The 20,819-nt window shown below is 40.4% G+C and overlaps 1 protein-coding gene across 2 annotated transcripts in view; it reads right to left on the bottom strand.

Moving 5' to 3' along the window:
- Positions 1-20,819, bottom strand: part of IGF2BP3 (insulin like growth factor 2 mRNA binding protein 3) — a 114,095-nt gene that overhangs the window by 21,145 nt on the left and 72,131 nt on the right. For both annotated transcript variants that reach the window (XM_050329384.1, XM_050329375.1), the window contains 5 exons: positions 13,480-13,764; positions 11,148-11,282; positions 10,436-10,558; positions 7,921-8,056; positions 6,004-6,135 (listed from right to left, as the gene is read on the bottom strand). In XM_050329384.1, coding sequence (XP_050185341.1) covers positions 6,004-6,135; positions 7,921-8,056; positions 10,436-10,558; positions 11,148-11,282; positions 13,480-13,764 — 811 coding nt within the window. The remainder of the gene's footprint in view (positions 1-6,003; positions 6,136-7,920; positions 8,057-10,435; positions 10,559-11,147; positions 11,283-13,479; positions 13,765-20,819) is intronic.

The following is a 20,819-nucleotide window of genomic DNA, read 5'->3' as shown; positions in this document are numbered from 1 at the left end:
ACTCCCCAAAACCAGATCCTCTTTTGGCTGTAGTACAGCTCCTCAAAAAATCATCTACTGCTTAACAAGCTGGCCAAATTAGGGCAAAGCCACTTATGACTACACACATTATAGATGTACAGACATTACTACCTTTGGGTAGGTCAGACGTAACAGTTGCGAGAGCTAATCCTATCAAACCCAGACATCCAAAGGAGCCCAACTCCACCAAGTAAGAGTCAAAGTACCTGGAAACACAGGACAGTTTTTCCTCTTCCTTGTCTCTCTCATCTATGCTCAGGGCATCAAATGAAGGCCCTCACTGAAGCAATTTTTCATTTTAAATTACTTTTCTTTCCTGCCAAAAGCACAATACAGTTATTTCTTCTCTTACTTCTATGCATTATGGAAGATGTCTTCTTTACTATTATATGAAAATTACTGGAGAATAAAGAAGGAATCTTTCTCTCGACCACAACGTCTTCTAAGGAGAAAGTTTTCCATTGGCATGTTCCTCACCTGCAACAAAAAGCTTCAAGAGACGGCAAAGAGAATAAAGGAAAGCAACCTATCAGCCTAGCTGTACAAGACTTTGTCATTAGAATAAGGTGGTTTCATTTTTTGGTTGTGTTTACTGTAGGAAGCTACCCTTTTTTTTTTTTCAACTTTCCATCCCCCCCACCCTTCCTTTCCTAGAAGCCTCTGTGCACATCCCATAACCTGAAAATTAATGATGAGGCTAAAGAAAAGGTTAGAAAAAGAGTGCTTTTTGAAGGCAGAGCTTCAAAAAGCTACAACAGTTATGCAAAGAGACCAGCAGAGAAAGCAGTCCCACTGCAAGTGGAGGAGTGTCTCTTCACCTTAGCTAATTTTCACAGGGCAGAAGTTCAGCTGTCTCTTCCATGACCTTATAGGTGCAGGAGGGCAGCTGGTGCGAACTTCTCCTGTGGAGAAAAGCTGTCTACTTCTCACCTGACTTTTAGTTTATCTGCCATGTGACAAAGAGAATTAATTCTACTGCCCTGTTTCAGGACATTCAAGGGCAAGATGAGGTCTCCACATATGGTCTTCCCCCATACCCTTGGAATGCCAAATTTCAGGCCCAAAGGCTACAAACGAAATGCAGTTGGATGTAAAATTAACATGCAAGAGTTCCAGTTGTAAAAGAAAGGGTGGTGCAAACCACTTAACCCAGTAGTTGGGCCAGGTGTATTTAACTGTACACAGCTGAACTTAAGATAAGGATTTCTCATTTGTTTGGAGCTTTAAAACCTTCAGTGTTGCATGAGAACAAACTTCTATTCTTGAGAGACAAGTATGTGCATATTCTCCCCACAGTTCAGAAGACAGAAGCAACAACTCCAAAACAGCTTTGAGCAGTACAACGCTACATCTGAAGCAGTTTGGCTGGGGTACTTCTTAAAACATTTTTTGTGGCAACATATCTTCCAAAAAAAAAAAAAAAAAAAACCAAGCACAGGGCATATTCACTTCTACTCTTCTCCTCATACAAGTCCCAATGCTTTGTGCAGGTGCTCAGGTCATGACACTTGTTACAAATGACAGCGGGCAGACTAACGAAACTCTTTGCAATTGTGTCAGAACTGCAACACACACGAGCATTGAAGTGCAGAGCTAAGGAGAAAGATTTAAGGGTAAACAGAAAAGTGATGGTTTCTCCAGGCCCAAAAGCAGCTGGACAAGACATCAGCTACAAATAGGCACAGAAAAGCTACTGGTCCTTAGTATGGTCACACAAGGGCATACATCAATCAAAAAACCACCACTAGTTTGATCATATCATCAGTATCCATAAGAAGAAAATAATGACCATTTCATGGTAAAAAGAATCTTTAACTCCTAATATTTGTTTATTTATCCTACTTTTTGCTCAAACCTTGAAACATTTCAATGATTCCCAGTGTTCTGATTTGTCTTTTAGGAGTCCAGAGTAATGTACACATAACTTGAACTTTTGCAAATAGAGAGAGAAAAGTTCAGAAATTGAAACAATATACAGTTCCATTGCATCCCTTTTAAGTGATGCACAAAAGAAGTGCTTTAAACAGGGAAACACAGCTTGGACTCTGCAAATAAATTATACAATTGCAAAATCAAGAACTGTTGCTAGCAATAGGTAAAAATACAAAAAAAATGGATGATTAGCCTGCACTAGATGTGCTGCTCAGACAATGTTGGCAACATGCAATAGACATGTGCACACATGCATGTTTGTATCTGTAAACAGAGAAGTACCCAGGACAACTTGTTCTTTCCTGTGTGGACTCTACTGCCAGGACAGAGTAAAGCAACACCCAGATTCTTTGGGAGACAGAAACTGCATCTCATGAGATTAGATGAGGCTTTGGTGTGTATACACCAGTGTGAACCATCATGGAGATGGACATTAGGGAATAAGATATCTCAATCACACGGACATCATTCTCCTGAATGCGACACAGTCCAAGGAGCTAAGTGCAAACCAGTGTTTGACAACATCTCCATCTCCTAAGTTAGTGACACTGGACTGTACCTGAAGCAGCTGGAGAACAGTGTTCATGCTCTTGTCAAATAAGCCTTATAGGTTTGCATGAAGAGGGATAGGATGAAGCATCACACACACTAGCATAGCTAAACCCATGTTAATACAGCTAAACCCAACTACTCAGTCCTAAACTCCTGAATACTCAGTTTTAGGAATACTCGGCTCCAGCGGTGGGTGTTCAGACCTGTCACTAAGCTCTGGCACTTTAACAAAACCCTATATCTGCCTACTATGTAGGGTTTTTTAATCTTTCCACCCGCATAAAAAACCAGCAGCAGAAATGCAACAGTTTCAATCATTGACACCTCAGCTTCTTCAGTAACAAGTCCTGCAGAGGGTCATAGCAATACTTCGCCTCTAGAAAATAGTACATATGAAGGATCAGCTCCATATGGACACTGCTGCTAATGCCCAAAATTCAACCACCTACCTCTTCTGACCCAAGGGAGAGCCGCTTGTGAGTTCATCCCCACAAGGTGAAGAAAGGGTCCATACAAAGATACTACAACAGAAGCTTCATAACCCTCAGGTACATCACAGTGGAGTCCCAAGGCTCACTATATGGTTTGTAAGCACACAAACAGACTTCAGTGACATCTGAATGCCAAGAGGCCCCTGATGATGGTGTAGTTGAAACTGACAAGGAACACACCTTTGCTCAGTCAAACAAACAGGAGACAGGGAAGAGCCACCCTGACAAAATTTGCACTACATGAAAATAAGCGAGACAGCAGCAGGATACTCTTCCTTATACCCTGATGCCAGCACTGTTTTCAGAAAGGACTTTCAGCTTTCTGAAACAGATATCCTCAATGTCAGCTAACCAGTGCTCCCAAGCATACAAGGACATCCACTCAAAACAAGTTAAAGGGACTTGGGTTGCTCAAACACTTTTGCCATAACAAGGAACTTGTTAGCAAATAGCTCATAGGTAAATGGACATAGAGTCTCCTTGTGAGTTCTTCATTAATGTTTCTAAGACCTTCTTTCCCTGAAGCCTCTTTTAGTCACAGATTTTAGTTAAATCCCTCATGTTCTTTCCTAGATATCCCTCCATGTTTACCTTTAGCCTTTCAAATTGTTTCCACTTCTTCAAAATACAGATAGACTCTTTCTACTTCTGCATGCCCCAATAACCTATTTTATCAGTGTCTGAAAAATTGTTCTGCTAGAGGGAAAAAAAAGAGTAAAACTCAATTACAGAAAATTAATTCATGCACAAACAAGGTTTAAAAGTCTTCAAAATGGAAGCTTTGTTTTCTGAACAACTGCATCCATTAAGAGAATAGACTCATATTTTCCTTGTTTTCTCTCCACAGAGAGGGACAGGCACTCCAAGGAATCTGAGGGGCTAACTTGCCTGAAGCCCACAGAACCACCTTCTCTTTTCCAAATACGGTCATTTGTAAGTACAAAAAGGTGAGATAGTTTCAATTACTCATGTTCATAGCTGTTCAAGTTGTTAATTTGTTCTAGAAGCCCTTTGTATCAGGTTCAGGGGCTGCATTGGTACCACCCCCAACCTCCACAAAAGCCATCAGAGTTTATCTACACAATCTGTGAGTTTGTCCCTTTTTGCATGTTAGCTTCTCACACATCCAGACTGTATGGAATGAAAGCTTTTTCGGAGGACTGAGCATGAACAGAAGCAAGAGAGTTCAGACAGTGTGGTCCTTCCAGCTGCAAAGTTTCTACAGTTTTACACAATGACACTTGTTTCTTGATGCCTTTTTCCAGATGTTGCCACTATCCTATTTCCAGAAACCTGGAAATTGCCAGAGATCTTAGCAGGCCAGAAAAGGTGCATCCAGGGCAGGGCAGGGGCAGGGCAGGGGTAAAGGTGCACTAGCAACAGAGGGATGGACAAGAGTAATCACCAAATTCAGCGTTGTTTAGGTGCATATTTAAAGCAAAAGCAAAAAGAACCACGACAGGGGGAAAAGGTGGGAAAGAAATGAAAATAAAATCAAGTGATGAACAGAACTGTGGGCTTACAGTATGCATCTCAAGAATAGCAAAGTAGTTTGTAAATCTGGAGTAAAAAGAAAGGAAAAGCCACACTTTTAATTACCACTACAGAAAGTTATATACTGTTAACAAACCACATTCTTTCTCTTAAGAAAAGAAGAAATAAATTGAGGCAACCCATTACTAGAAATAGCATTTTATACAATACAGTGAAGCAGAAACCTGTAGTTTAGTTCAGTCTGCCAATCTAATTGAGGTGCAGAAGGACTGGGAGAGAATTTGTCATAAATAGAGGCTCTACTATTAACAGTAAAATAACTAAGTATAAACATATTTCCATTGCACTTTTCATTTAAGCACTTTTTTTCTGATAAAGCCACTATTATGCTCAATATAGTTCATAATACCAAAGTTTTTCATTCCCAGAAACAATGCTATGAGTGTGGAATTTGTCCTGTTTCTTGCAGAGACTTTTTCTTGGCTTCTTCCTCTGGGAAAACTATTTAGGCAACAGCTACCATTTAGTGCAATGTAACTTGAGTTATTTGATAAAGTTCAGTGTGATGTGCTGCATTTTTACTTTTTTAATTCACGAATAGTCTCAGACTTAGCTCTCTAGATGTCACTGCAGGGCAAAGAAGGGGATGAAGTGAGCCACAGCAGAGTTTGTAAAGCTCTCTCATCCACTTGTTAGAGTTGTTTTGAAAATTCATCTTCCATTGAGCTGCTAACAACCATCACCACCAGAAACAGGGAAGAGATGAAAATCACCTCCTCTGTGTAATGAGGTAGTGCTTTGCTATTCAAGAAAAGAATCTCAATTCCAGAAAGACTCTGGAGCTTTCTAATATAGAAAATTGTCTTCTGCTCCACAGCAAAAGACCTCATTATCATTACTAATCAGCACTGAATTTGAGTAAGATTCTATTGAACTTTTTCACATATTTGAGAGCAAAGTGGCAAGTAAATCACAGCTTCCTGGCAATTAACCCATGTAATTTAAATCCTATATATTTAGCAGTACTGTATTCAACAGGGTTTGTACATTTATAAAATTGCTACATTCAAACATTTTAGCTACGTATAGACTCCCATTTTATGACAAGAGATCATTTCCTTCCATATCAACAGGAATAAACGTGCAGAACTAACATTAGTAATTGAAAATTTCATCAGTTTTTAAGTTCTATTTTATATGAGATTTCTTTCTGTACTAATTCAAATTCTCTATAAAGTAGTATCTAACACTTTCCTAAGAAACACCATTTTCCAGTTTCACTGGGCATTGCACTAAACGAGCCTGCTCCCAACTGCAGCCACATGAAGTGTGTTTTCAGTGTGCAAGCAGGAAGACAGACAACATTTAGAACAGAACACAGTACCAAAACACTCTTCCCAGATTTTTCAGGTAATTTCACAAAAGATGCAGCAATCTGCTTAGTTTTGAACAGCAGCATTGTACAGATTAGCATCACTATCAACTAACCATCCAAAATCAGAGCTTCCCTTACCCCAAATGGTGGATATGAAGCAGCAGCAGCAGCAGAGGCAACACTCACTGCGGGAGGTGGTATTCCTGAAGAAGAAGGTGGGAACAGACCCAAGGCATTCAGATTTAATCCAGGAATTAAATGTGCTTGAAGCTGCAATGGTAGAAGAGTTATTTAAGATTTACAGTCCTGGTTATTAACTTAAATAAAATCTGAGTTGACATAGGCTATTAACCTTTTGGGATGTTATTTAAAAAAAAATTTCATCTCCATTACTCCAACAACTCTGCTTCAAACCTATTTCCCAGACATATGCACAGATCAGTAACATTAAAAACATGTAGAAGGAAATGCATCTGTGAATCACTTGCTACAATTTAGTCAGTGAAACATATTTCAAACGTCATGGCAAGACACCCAGATAATAGTACAATTTACTTTCAGAGTGAATAAAATTATCAGAAAAATAATAATTTTGGCCTTATACTAAAAAGACAGTCCTGCAGAAACAGAGAAAGATCATGCACAAACCCTGACTTTTCATACTTGAAGGGGCATAGATACGTGACACTATAACCCCATCCTCCTTCCCCTGTCCTTTCCCTCCCACTCCTTGCAAAAGATGAAGTGAGATACCTCCAGCATTTGCTGGGAAAATTGTAAAAGTTGTGTGTCTCTTGCTTGACCACACCCACAAATAGTGGCAGCATCATGTGGTAAGGAAGAATTTGCTGTCAGTGATACAGAACTTTTCAGTACCCTACTCCAGATTATTGCCCAGTAATATGAACATGCTTTAGAGATACCTCAGACAGACACCATCTCAGGCCGTTAAAATAAGTCATCAAAAAACCCCCATAACTTCACCAACTCTAATACTACCTTAATCACTACAAACAAAACCTACAATCCATACAGTAACAGAGGTAGTGCTTGGCTTTCCACATGTTTGCCAAACAGCAACACAGTCTCTAGCTCACCCCATGTTCCTGCTTGCTATATGAAACAAAAATGCTCCACAATGAATTACTTCACGTCCTCATGTGTAGTTTATGTCCTGCAATTTGCTTAGCATGGGAGGCAGGGGGGGAACGCAGAAAGAATATTCTCTCTAGTCAGTAGGAAAACCATGAAGAACAGACATTTCTAGAAAACCAGGACTACTGCAAACTGAAAAATATTTCCAGTCTAATTCTAGACCGTATGATTTGGATACACACACACACAAAAAGCTCTTCATAACTTATCAGGAGTCTCAATCATTTCTCAATATGCATTAGTAATACTTTGGCAAACTAATGAGATATGTTGTTTTCATTACATAAGCTCCAATCATCTGCAAGTAGCTAAATACCTTTATGATCTATATCAAGAAAAAACTTAACAAAGCCTTCTTAAATTAAATAATTGAAAACAGGAGAGATCCTTCTTCCATACAAATGAAGAAACTGTGAATCACTACTTTAAAAAACATGCAAGGTAGAGCACGCAAACCACAACAGCACAAACACACCTTCAGGTTTTTGCAACAAGAAAAAAGTGAAATGCTCACCAATTTCCTAAATCTGAATCAAGTTACCAGTTCCCCCACTCAAAACCAACCAGAAAAGCCCTTCATTAAAATAACATGCAAGCATAAATAAATAAACATGTGCCCACACCCCCACAAATTAATTAAAGAGGCAACAGAGGCTGCAACAGAAAAATTCAACATGAGAATAGTGAGACAGGGCACAGATTGCCCAGAGACACTGTGGGCTTTCTATCCATGGAGATGTTCAAGACGAGACAAATCCCTACACAATTTCGCTTAACTTTAAAGTAGGGCCTATCTTGAATAAACCCTGGGCTGGGCCAGGTGACCTCCAGGGGTGTCTCACAACTAAATCTTTCCATGGTTCTAGTTTCAGAAAGAGCCCACACCATAAGAAAACTCACATTCATAGCAGCAATGTCATTTTCATAGGACTCCCTGATTTTCTTCATAATTTCTTCCTCAGCCTTGGCACAAGTTTCAATACTGCCTTTAACCGTAATGGTCCTTTCCGGATTATAGAGTGTCAAGTCCTGCAATCTGCAAAGGAAACAGAAGCACAATTAATTAGCAAACAGAAGAGGGTAATCCACGTTTATCATTCGAGAGAAATTACATCTGAGCGTGTCAAGTTTGCTCTCCAAAGAAGCATAGAATCAGTTCGTAACAGGGCTCAAACACAGAGAATCTGGAGAAACTCTGTTCTCCTGGGAAACACAACATAAACTACCACAGTGAGGTTTGGCATGAGATGGTTGAGACGTGCTTAGGTGCTATGCAAAATGGAAACCATCACGCTGTGTAGGAGCTCAAGCAATATTCTGCTTCACACTCCACATCAGCCCTACCAACAGAGAGGGCTTCAGACACTTCAGACACCAAATTAATACCAACCATAAGAAACTTTCTTTCTGTGAGAACTACAATGTATTCCTTACGGATGGAGGGGGGAAAAGCCTAACCCTCAGTGAAACTGCAGGAGAGCCTCCAAATACTCAAAATGGGAAAAAGGAAAGCTGTGTGAAAGTCAACATGTGCTGCAAAACACTAGTAACTCCTCTGGGAAAACAAAAGGTTGACAACATTAAACAAGCACTTTATTTGGTAACAAATGCTAACCTACTATGGTAAAATGGAACAAACTAACAGGGAAGCCATGGCATATCCTTGTACTGAGAAATGGTGGAAAAGGGGTGAAGACAAAAACTTCAGAGCAAGACGCAGGAGTGAGGAAGCCCGTGGCAGAAAGCTGAGAAGAAGTAGCATGCAAGGCTTTGCTTTCTTGCAGCGTAGCATCCTGCACATCTCAGCTGAACAGTGGTGAGCACAAAATGCATCCACAAAACAGTCCTAAAGTTTCCAGTGCACAAGCACGAAGTTACTGCCTCAGGAAGGAAAGTGATGTAAAACACCCTAAAGAAGAAAGGAAACACTTTTCCCAAACCATCTGCCTTACTTCAAATTTTTGGACAAGCTTACAAAATAGCCTAAATGAAGAGATCAGGAGAAATACTCATTAGATAGAGCAAAATCAGTGGGCAAATATGCTCTCTCACGTATTGATTATACCAGGCAACTTCATGGGGCTATTTCAGGCATAGCATGACAAATGCAATCTTGAGGCCAAGATTTTAGTGCAAATAAACCATTAACTTACTAAATTAAAAACTACTCCGTGAGTGTTTACAGACAATATGTTATTTATGTCACCATCAATAAAGACAAGTTGATTTCACAGAATGAAGACTGTTATCCCATTTACCCTGTACACATTTTTTTTCCTTTAAGCAACAGCATTAGCATCTGAGTACTATTTGCAAACAGAATATTTATGCCAGCACATTTAAGAGTGCATGCTGGCCTTACATAATCTATTATTGAAGCACACATTTCATTTGTTTCTCTTCCTTACACTAATTCCATAAACACACACCTTTAAGGAGGGCCTCAGGTTCTTTCACCCAAATTCGATTTCCTCTTTTTAAAAGAGCCCCATTCACTCTAAACTTCCTCGTCCTCATTTGAGCTATTTTCTGCTGTACTTTTTTGGTCTCCTGCATGTATTCACACCTCTTCAGACATCTTCATGTGTCTTCCAAAGTTTTTCCCTTTCCTACAGCTTAAAAGCCTTATTCTCACCCTTTCTGGATAAAGGCAAACCCAAGATGCCCTCAGATGCTTGGAAGTTCATGCCAGAGTATTCGTTATTCAGAACAGGAGGTTCTCTGAAGATATTACTCCAGGGTAAAACTCCTATTGACTGCCAAGCTTCTATGATAATCTAAACAGTGATTTGCAGATTTCCAGTGAAGGTGAAAACTCTTGTTTAATCTCAGTTGAATTTGACCAGGTCTCACAGTTACCTTCACAAACTCATCAAACAAAAAGCTATTACTTTGAAGCAGACTAGCCAAAGTACCACAGTTTGGCTGCTAGTGGTCATGAGGAACAGAACTGCTACTAAATATACTCCTTCCAGTATTCATTTGCTTTTATTTCCTTTCCTCTAGTCCAAAAATTTAATACATAGCAGTAACTAAAACATCACTAATTTCACTCATTTTTGCAGATAGCTCAGAACCGATCCAGACTTACAGTTTCAAACACTCATCATTACATATGGTATAATATGTTAAAAACAACCGACACTTAAAATATAGTCTGACACAGGCTCCACATAGCCTATGTTATTTTTAGGTTTGCTCTTGACTGAGTTTACAATGAAGACTCACTGTTTACATAAAATTTAACTGAGCTTAAGTAACAGTTTAATCCACATGATGGAAAGGCCTCTGAAGGGCTGTTATCTCAGCCTTCAACACACAATATTTTTGTAAGAACTCTGTACCTGAATGTACTGCAGCAGCATTGCTGCTATTTGAGACATCTCACCAAAACCTTAGGCCACCGAAAACTTACGGAGATATCGTGATTTTAGTATCTGTGTCCTGTTCAATTTTCTTCAGGTTTCTTCCCTCTTTGCCAATAAGTCGGCCAACAAAGTTATTGTGTGCCAATATCTTCAGGGGAATTTCTTCTGTACTGTAATGGAAATTATAACCAGTGAGACTTTTGGAGACCAGAGTACAAGTTATTATGTGTGTTACAGATAAATTTTATTTTCATAGAAATATCCACAACTCCCATCCACTAACACATGTTTACATGAGATGCAGAACAAGTCCAGGTGCAATGGACTTTTCAGAACTATCTCCTAGAGCTTCATTGTAACATACCTTGAGCTAACGGTACTGAGCTAAAGCTCAGACTGAGGTAACAAGAGCTGTTGGGAAGGAGGTATATCTTAAAGCTTTTAGCAAGGGCTCACAACATGTTTTGCTCACTCTGACTAAAAGCTATCAGTTGCTCAAGAAACTTCTGTATTTGCTCCAATTCACCTTAAAATCACAGCCAGACAACACCACCAGACAAACAGTAGATGTGTGCTGGGACTAATTAAGCAACAAGACTGTCTTCAAAGATAAAATGTCTTAGTTCCTTTACCTGCTTAGAAATGGATATTGGCAATGAAGATTCAGTTGTTAACAGTCTTTAAAGACTACATCTTTAAATGGAGTCAATGAGAATTCAGAATTTTTAATGCTTCCACAATAAAATGCCTTTTACTCACAATTTAGTATCTTGAGCTTCCTTTTGCATGATCTCCATAATAATTTTACAAGCCGTTGAGCAGCCTTCAGGAGTTGAGTGGATGGTAATTGGTTTCTCAGCAGCACCTGCATTCTCTTTACGATGAATATCAATTCTTGAAAGAAAGAAAAACACTAACTGTAACCATGTACTCTATGGTAAGCCTTGTGTATTTTCAACTCTCATAAAACTAATTTATTTTGAGCTAACAGTGACTACATTTGAGTGGTTTAATATTGAAACATTTACAACTACTTAAACATATCCTAAATACTAATTTTTGTGTGTTATAAAGAGCCTCTCCTATCCTGATTTTACCAGTTAAACCCCATCTTTGTAGACACTGGGATCTCCTCTCCTCAGTAGACTCCCATCAAGATATGCAGGGAAGTTATTAGGTAGACAGTCTGTGGTAAACCACTGAAGACATCTCATCAAGCTTTCCCAGCATTCCATCACCAGCCCCATTGCTCCACTAAGAATGCCTGTGCAGCTATAGGACAGTCAGGCTTTGTCCCATCTTGTCTTTAATTAGCTCAGCAGCAGAGTTTCCCAGCATTCCTCTGCTTGCAAGTAGCATCACAGTACTTGCATCCATCCTCAAGATTAGTTTCTTATACTTTTTCATCCTGGATTTTGTCCTGACATTACCTTTCCTCTAGCTCCAGCCTCTACTACCCTAAAACCACTAGCCTTGGTCTACACCATGGTTTATGTAGCTCCAGGAATTTAACAAAAATTAATTTTGATCTGCATAAAGACAATGCCTAGGATATTACTGGTCCTCTGCCAATAACTGCAGGTCACATATTCTTTCTATCTCCGCTTTTTCCTTTTGCCCCTCTTCCTCAGATCATAGCTGTTTCCAAACTGAAACAACAATGCTGCTTTTCAATAGGCCCTTCATTCTTGCAGTTCTATCCAGTACTGAAAATTCATTTAGTTTCACAATGAAGGATTTTCCAAGAAGCCCGTGGCAATCCTTGGTAGAAGTGGAAGTAGATGAAATTTCTTTTTTTATCCCCAAATCAATGAAAACATCTTTCTTGAAGTTGCATATCTGTAAAGTTAACAACCTGCAATTATTTCTGCTCTATCCACCCTTCTTTTAAGATATAAAAGCTTTCCTTATGCCAATTTTCCAGGATTTTTATAGTTGGAGAGTTAGATGTTTTAGATATCACCTGAAAAACTGGTTACCCATAGGCAATCTACAGCCGAGTCTTGTCAGGACACCACAAATCTCTTAAACCTGTGCTGTTAAACACACTAAAGAGTCTCCTGGGTTACAAAATGCTAATGAGAATTTGGAAGGAGCATCATGATAATCCTGGGTTTGGAGGGTGGGGGAAAGCCTGTTGGTTGGGGGTTGGAGGGTAATTAGAGAGGACTCCCTTATCCTCATTAACTGCTCTCAAAACTGAAGCCGCCACCCCCTCTCATACCCCTCACACACAACTTATTTTCACATCCTGCCCGCTGCAGTTACAGAACTGGAGGCTCCTACCAGTGTACTGCTGAAGGCAGCATCTTAACTCTGCTTTTAGGGGTATCCTGGAAAAAAAAAAAATCTTGGAATAGGAACCCCACCTCCCTCTTCATCTGCGCTGAGCTCTTCCTTGTGGGTAGGGATTTAACACGCACTGGAAACAATCTCCTCCAGCGTCTCTAGACCCCAGTGCTTTAAGCTTCTTAAGGCACTTAGCAGCTTGCTTTTTGCCTCCCGTGCATTTCCTTAATCTGTGTTTTGGTGTGGTCTGCAACTTGATAGCAACAAATGTGTTCTCCAGAAATACAGGGTGGTGAGGTGTAATGAGTAGTGAGGATAGATAGGAAGGGGTTTCATTCGTTTTTATTTCCCCCACACACCTCTTCAATTAGCAAGATTTACAAATTTTAAGAATGTCATAAATCAAACTAAAGCTAGAGTAAGCACCTGAAGACTTGGGTATGTCAGCACACTGACTGTATGTCCCACAGATCAACATATAACAGCTCTTTCAGTTTCACTTTTTGTGCCAGAGCCGTAATAGTACATCTGTAAGCAAGACTTTCCAACAGAGTACTATCCTGCTAGCACTGCCTAGTTTCCCTCTTTTAAGAAGGGAGAAACGAGTCAGTATTTGAACATATCTCAAGGACAGAATCTAATCCTTAAATAAATCTTGCTCAAGATTTCTTGTTCACTGTTACCTTCATTTACTCTCTGACCACACAGATTAGTTGTGAAATTTTACAAATTCCCCTTTACATGAGCAACGAGAACACAATATTAAAAAAGCTGTTAACTACAGTTTTGTAAAGGAACTTACTTGGACTGTGTCTGCTTTGTAATGTTTCTGATTGTCGCTCCTTCTTTGCCGATAATGGCTCCTACAAACTGCGTGGGAACCAGCATCCGTAGAGGAACGTCCGACTGTGGTTTCTGCCTTGTGGTTGCGCCAGGTGACCCTTGCCTAGGAGGACCCCTCTGTCCAAATCCACGTCTTCCCTGGGGATGTTGTTGCGGAGGTTGCTGGGCTGCCATTTCATCAGGGATGTATGCGACTTTCAAGGAATAGTTTTCAAGCTGAAACCCATTCAGTTTTTCTATTGCTCTGTTTATTTGCAAAGGGGAGGAGAGAGGAGATTAAGAAAAAACCCACAATCACATGCAGGGCCTTATGAAATGACAAGTCATTCAGACACCGACTTCTGTTCTTTGTAAACTGCACGGTAAAGCTAAAAACTGGTTTTAAGATGAAAAGTTATATTTTAAATTCTTCAGCCAAGATTTTGATTACACAAAGTCACAATATTAAGAACTACAAGTTAGTTCTTGCTTGCTCTGGGCTTCTGTGCACTTTAAAGGTTTTGCTGGTCCAACCCTATCAGCAAAACCTCACAGGAGACAGAGCTTATACACTCAAAAGCATTCTTTTGCCTGATTTTATTTAAATCAATTTCCCAAACAGAATTAAAGCTGCACCAGAGGGAAAACTTTTTAGCTGCTATCACAGCACCTTCATTAGGGTTTTTGCCAGCACAGCTATTTGGCTGTAGTTTTTGCAATAAATGATATAACTGTGACAGCAAAGAAAAAAAAAATATGAAAGAAGACAGCACCTACTTCATTCTCAGCAGGAAAGGAAGCAAATTCGAATACTTCTTAATGGCATCTGAAACACCACTTAGCGGACCACAAATGCAAAGTGTAACTTACCAACTAGTCATGTTGTAAGTAGTGAAGTTTAAAAATTAACTAGAAAATTAAAGCCCACACGTGTTAAACTCTCCAGAGATGCAAAGCTGTTAGAAGACATTTAAACAGTGTTTCAGCTTCTCTTTTAATTAAACATTACAGAGGGATACTGCCCAAATATACACAGCCTGCTCCCACCATGGTGGTCCATCACAATGAATAATCTTTGGCTGCTCAGCATTCCCCCTCTGCTCAGTCCCTCTTTCTAACCAAGGTGGGGACAAGCCTGCAAGCCAGCCTGACCTGCTGGTGATCTCCTTCTCACAGGGGGAACAGAAGTCAACTTAGAAACTTATTCTGTACAACTAAAGATCCAGCCAACAGAAGGAATAACTAAGCTACACGCAACACCCTGGGTAAACTAGTGGTATAAAACCAACACACGTGCCCAAGAAAGACATTTCAAATTTTGCTACGAAAGGCATTATTACTCAGACTATCTGTGATATACTGATCACTGAAATATGCATTGATTTGGAGTAGTTTAAAAAAGGCCAGGCTTAATCTTGGACCGATGATTACCAAGAGATTTTCTTTAAAGACAAAATTTAAACTAAAAGCAGTAGCGGGAGGGAGGGGTTTCCATCTAATATTAGAAGAGCTCCAATCAACACACGAGCAAGGCCTGTGACATTCAGAAACTTAACCCAGTCCCTCCATTCACACATCTGCAGCAGCTTACTGCCAGTTTACGAAACACTCAGCCTTGGCAACGCTTTTACTCCTGCCTTTACCACAGAGGTGAAGGATGGTGCTAGCCAATCACCTGCATTTTAGTAGCCAGTGAAAAACACTACTAGTTTCCTGACCCATTTGATAGCCTGGGTCTCTAGCAGCTTTTGAAGCCAAGTAGCAGCTTCAGACATAAGTGGTATTTGGGTACTGAGGATAACAACGTGCCTGTCATCTCCCTGGAGTTGAACCAGCATCCTCAAAATACTCCAGTCGGACAGTAAAGAGCTTACGTGAAAACAAGTAATTTGTGTCTTTGGAACAGTGTTTAATAAGGGCTGGTAATAAATAAGGCCCAAGGCAACGTCAATGAACAAAGAAAGCAAAATATTGAATAACTGATCACTGCTCATTAAATACTTCTGCTAACCAAATGAAACACAGGTCCTCTGGGAATTGGGTAGGAGAGCAATTACTCCCATAACAGAAGAATCCCTCACAGCAAATGGCAAATGAGCTGGATTCAAATTTGGTGAGGCTATTTCAGAGCTGACAATTCTTAACTTTTACTCCATGGACTTTGAAGAACATTTTATTACACAATAAAACCTGTTTACAAAACAGTAAGGGTAGTGAGCAGACTAGTTAAACTTGTGTTTCTCTGGATTTATCTCTCAAGTTTTTAGTTTCCGGATAGATTACCAATGCCTCAAAGGCATTTCACTGAAATCCCTCTCTATGGACATCCTATCTGGGAAAGGGGTCCGGAACTTTTCCTTTTCATGCAAACATGAACATACTAAGTTTTTGTTGTTTGCAAATATCTGAGGCTTCTGTTTCTGGGTTGAGTTTTACTGAAATCCACTAAAAAGCTGAACTGCTACCAGGGAGGGAAAAAGCACTGCCAGATGATGCAGTTGCACAAGCCCTGTTTCTTTTGGAGTCAAACCTCAAGATGTTGGAGAGATGAATACCAACAACTTTGCAAATGTGCTGGTAGGCTCCAGATTGAGGTTCATCCCGACTCACTGTCTTCCATGCTTTCATTTGACAAGTTCAGGCACTGTTTCTTTCCCAAAATGCATCAGTCTTCTCTGGCTTTAAAACATCTTTGACCAGAATCCCAGTACTAATACAAAACTTTACATTAAATCAGTGCACAGGACTTCTCAATGTTCCTCAGAAGTGGTATGAAGAGAAAAGACTAGGCTTTCTGTTTGCAACCAAGCTACATACCTATCATGTTTTCACAACAAACACTTTATAGCAACAACTAGTGCATATATGTGTATGTATATCTATATATACATTTCTATACGCACCATCCTTTTCCTGGAAAGAAGGTTGGAATTTTTCTACTTAATAACAATTTATAAATTGCTAAATGATTCCATATGACTATAAGTACCTTAAATTCAATGCAAACTGAGAAAAGTTCATTTGCCATTGTGGAAAATCAATTATGTCAGCAGTGAACTATCCCTGGCCACCAAAGCCATATAATGACATGGAAAAATAACACACTAATTCACCCTGTGAGTCACAGAGTTCTCCATATTTTATAGGCTGACTTGTCTTATAATTTTACTTGCTCAAGTGATGAGAAGTCAGAAGAGTCAGTAATTAAATCATTTCCTGGGTTGGTGGTCCCATATTCTGCACTGATTTGGGCATGCACAGTGGAATGACAAGGTAACTGATTTTCAGTGGACACACCACATACAGAGTTTCGGCACATTTCTTACACAAGACACAACCTCAGCTTTTGAAAGGTCCCTTTGGCTGTTTAGCCCGGCCTTCGCATTCCAGAATCTGACAATCTGCACTAGGTTTTTAAAATATTGTCTCGCACCTTTCTTTGGCTGTTCTGAATTCATGTTTATCAATTTTGTGGCACAAACTTAGGGCTGGAATTAGGCAACGTGATGACTCAGCAGCCCTTCAGCACTGCAACAAACTCAGTTTTAGAGGCATCTAGGCACTGCTTCAGGGGTTGAGGGGAAAGATGTGGAAGAAAAATCACGAAAGAGACACAAGTGACTAAGAACTGTCTTCTAGATGGATGCAGAATTCCTGTGAAACAGCATCTAGGACAGCACTTGCTATCAGGAGAGTCATCCCAGCTCGTGGGAAAGTCTGAGCCTCAGATAAAAGCAAGCAGCTGGTTCTTCGCAGCGCTAGAGCCATCTGTTTCAGCCAAAGCTATCAGCACGCTGCAGCCCACCAAATACACTTCAAATCAAGCTCCTCATGTGAGCACACACTCGCATTGACTGACCACCTCAGAAACTCAGATCCAAGCCACAGCAACACCACCTCTGAATTCCCACAAAGACTCTGCTCTCCCAAACAGTTTAGGAGGGAAGGGGGGGAATCTCCTTCCATGACCACAAGTTAATAAAGGCCAAGCAGATTATCTCTGTCAGAGAGCACTGCTGGTACCTACTGAAACAAACCACAAACCATCTTTTACGCAAAGGTTAAAAAGCCTTAGAGTCACTTAATGAGGACAAAGATAGAGAAAAATTCGGTAAACTGCCTCATTAAGAAGTGTCCTCCTCCCCCAAATCATCTTTAAAAATTTATATTTAGTAGAAATGGAAAATGTTTCCACTTCATATACCAGCAAGACCCAGTACACAAAAATCTCTTAATGTAGTTCAGAATCTTTTAATAAAACAAATTCATTAAAAGACTGCAACGACTACTGCCTGTGCACTGATAAGATGTACAGCAGCCTGGCTTTTGTTCATGTAACACCTGCTCAGAAGCAAGAGAATTCCCACATAAAAATGAGACCTTTAAACAAATATTTTGTAAATTCATCACCTGAGTTTTCCCCATCAAAGTGACATCTCACTGCTGTCCTCTCGTGAGCTCCCTAAGAGAATGTTTGCCCAGCCTTCTCCCTTGTGAAGCTAGTGGAGGTAAACATCCTAGAAAATGATTACAGTGAATGCAGCGAGTCTTTTGCTGGAAATCACTCTTCCACTGATAGCATGATGACACTAAGCACTAGATGGAGAACATATTTCACTCCCACATGCAGCTTGTACATACACCACCTCTCTTTTTTCTTCCCTGAAGATACATTTGCATACGACAAGATGGATATACATGGCAAATTTTCCTTGACACAATAATTTTTTTACATTAAATAAAAATACAGTTTTCATTAGTACTTCTGAAAACAAAAACAAAGAAAAAAATAAATCTAAGCTTATAATCATACACCACTGAATTTTCAGTATTATCCTTCCTATGGCAACATTAGCCCTCACCTGCAATGGCACATGGAAGCACTAATTATGTGAACTCTCATTCATTCATCAAGGATACATGTATGCACACAGACAGACTTGTCCTTCACTGAAAAGGGTAAAAAAAAAAATTGTTTTACAAGTATTCTAATTAAGAGGTGACCACTAGTGGACTTTCAAAATCCCAGGTAGAACATGTACTAGACACCTACACTGGAACATTTTGGGGAGCAAAAGAGAAGGTGGTGTAACTTGTGAAGGTAACAGCCATAATTTAGGTGGCAGCATGTCAACAAGGACACAATCAGCATGTCTTGCTGGTTGCAGCCAGGGATTGATATTGGGAGAAGGAGGGGTGTCTTTTGGCAAGCACATCCCAAACTGCCACAGCACCTGCATGCAGCCTGTTGGGTTGTTCAGAACGAACCACAGGCTACAGGTGCTGTTGCTCACCCTCTCCTCGCTTCCAAATATTCCACAACCCACCACAATGCTCACAATTGCATTGTCACAGCAGCGTGCACATGCTTTGTAAGGCCCTCTCCGGTTTCTGAGAAGGACAGCAGCAGGGGCAGTTTCTGAGATGGAACAAATCCCTCCTCCTCCTCCCAAGTGGTTGCAAGAGAGGAGGGGAAGGATGTGGTCACAGAGATGCCCTGGTATTCCCAGCCTTCTCCTTGCTACCCACAGTCCTGGAGAGCAAAGGGTGGTTTTCCAAGGCCCGTGCATGGCTCTGTGCTTGCTGTGCACCCCTCCACAATGCTACCAGGCTCTCCAAAAGTACCTGATTTGTCATGATGCTGGCTCCCCTGCTCTGGCCACATAGTTGAGGAACAGCATCCTGATTTTTCTGACAAGACAGCCTCATGCTCCTCCACGAGGTTGTCACTACAACATGAGCTGTCACTACAACAGGTCAAAGACATAGACTTCTCTCCCAACTGGAAGTCAGTAACTGTGCACATCTCAGATTTTGGGTGCTGTGTGTTTTAAGACTCCTTTCTCAAAAAGACTGCAGCATTCTTTGATAATTTCAGCTCCCAAGTTAATTTTGGATAAGCCCTGTATTGAACATGCTGCAACTGTAGTATGAGCCTAGAGGAAAAAAACCTCTGTCACAACAACTTAGACTGCAAGACAGAAGAATTCTCAGTTTCCCAGCTGGGTGGAACCAAAAGTTTTGTTCCAAAGTACCATCCTCTAAGCAATGCATACCACACTTGTTTAGAAGTGCTTCTCAAAAGTATCTCTAGGTTGTGTTACAGCACCTTCATTGCACAGTATTGCCAGCACACACCAGCAGGGCATGGCAGTGCCATACAGCTATCCAGAGGGGGTGTAGCCAACTTTGCATGTTTTGTCAGCCAACACTACTGTGAGCTTAGTGTGTGCATTGCAAAAAGTGCAGAAAAGGTGCATTTAGAACTAGGGATCCACTCTATGTGTCCGCATAGAAATCTCCAAATCATGGTGTTTAATCCAAAATACATGGCAAAGAGCATCATTTTCCCTAATCAGCTAAATTTCAAACTACAAAGCTTGTTAGCAGCTGCTGACTCCTGACAACTCTAAATAGCTTTGGTAAAGTCAGTTCCTGTTACTACATGTGCTTCATAGGATGACCAGCACCGCCTTTATCAGCTATCAGCACTTGGACACTTCTCCCTCTCCAGTGCCACTGCCATCCACCACAGTCAGTTCACATCTGGGAAAACCATTTAACTGAAACAGCACCACAGTCACTAGGGAAAAGCCATGCACATACAGGTCCTGTAATGACCCTTTATTGCGATTCCTCACAATTTTTTCCATACCTCAATCTAGCCACTCGTCCTAGAGATTCCTAAATGGTTGCAAGGTCACCTCCTGAACTCAGACAATCTGAGCTAACATTTTTTTGAACAGAATATGGACTCATCCACTTAGAAACCCCTGTGCCCCTATGAAACCACTCAGAAATGCAAATCAAGGTTCCTCCACTTGCCCCACCTGTTCAAGGGAACCAAACTGGGTCAACATTCAACCTGTATCGTTTCAGGTCCCCAGCAACATTCACACTGAATATCAATTCACCTGCTTCCAACTCAAGATGTTTCCATTTATTGTCACGTGATTTCTCATGCAAACCAGAATTTTATCTTGGACATTTCCATCACAGTCTTTGCTTATCCCAGCATTTCCTCAGGATTGACTTTAAAATTTAGCAAGTACAGTTTGAAAGGGGAGAAACTGCATGTTGTTTTGTCAGCTTCAGAAAGGAGTGCACAAGCCCAGGAACTCACACCACAGACAACAGACAGCTCAAAAAAAAGTCATGTTTCTTTCCAGGGTATTTTTGGTACTTCCTTCTTACATTTGCAGTGGAGGAACTGGCACATGTAATATGAATCTGTAACATTTCACGGTAAGTTTCTTCAGAACCAGAAATTCAGCCTTTTTGTTAATTACTGGGCAGCAGAATCAAAAGCAACAGAAGAAC

Source organism: Myiozetetes cayanensis, unplaced genomic scaffold, assembly GCF_022539395.1.
Source record: "Myiozetetes cayanensis isolate MyiCay16 unplaced genomic scaffold, myiCay2020 scf1, whole genome shotgun sequence".
Classification (NCBI taxonomy): domain Eukaryota; kingdom Metazoa; phylum Chordata; class Aves; order Passeriformes; family Tyrannidae; genus Myiozetetes; species Myiozetetes cayanensis.
This window is presented reverse-complemented; position numbering and strand designations above follow the sequence as displayed.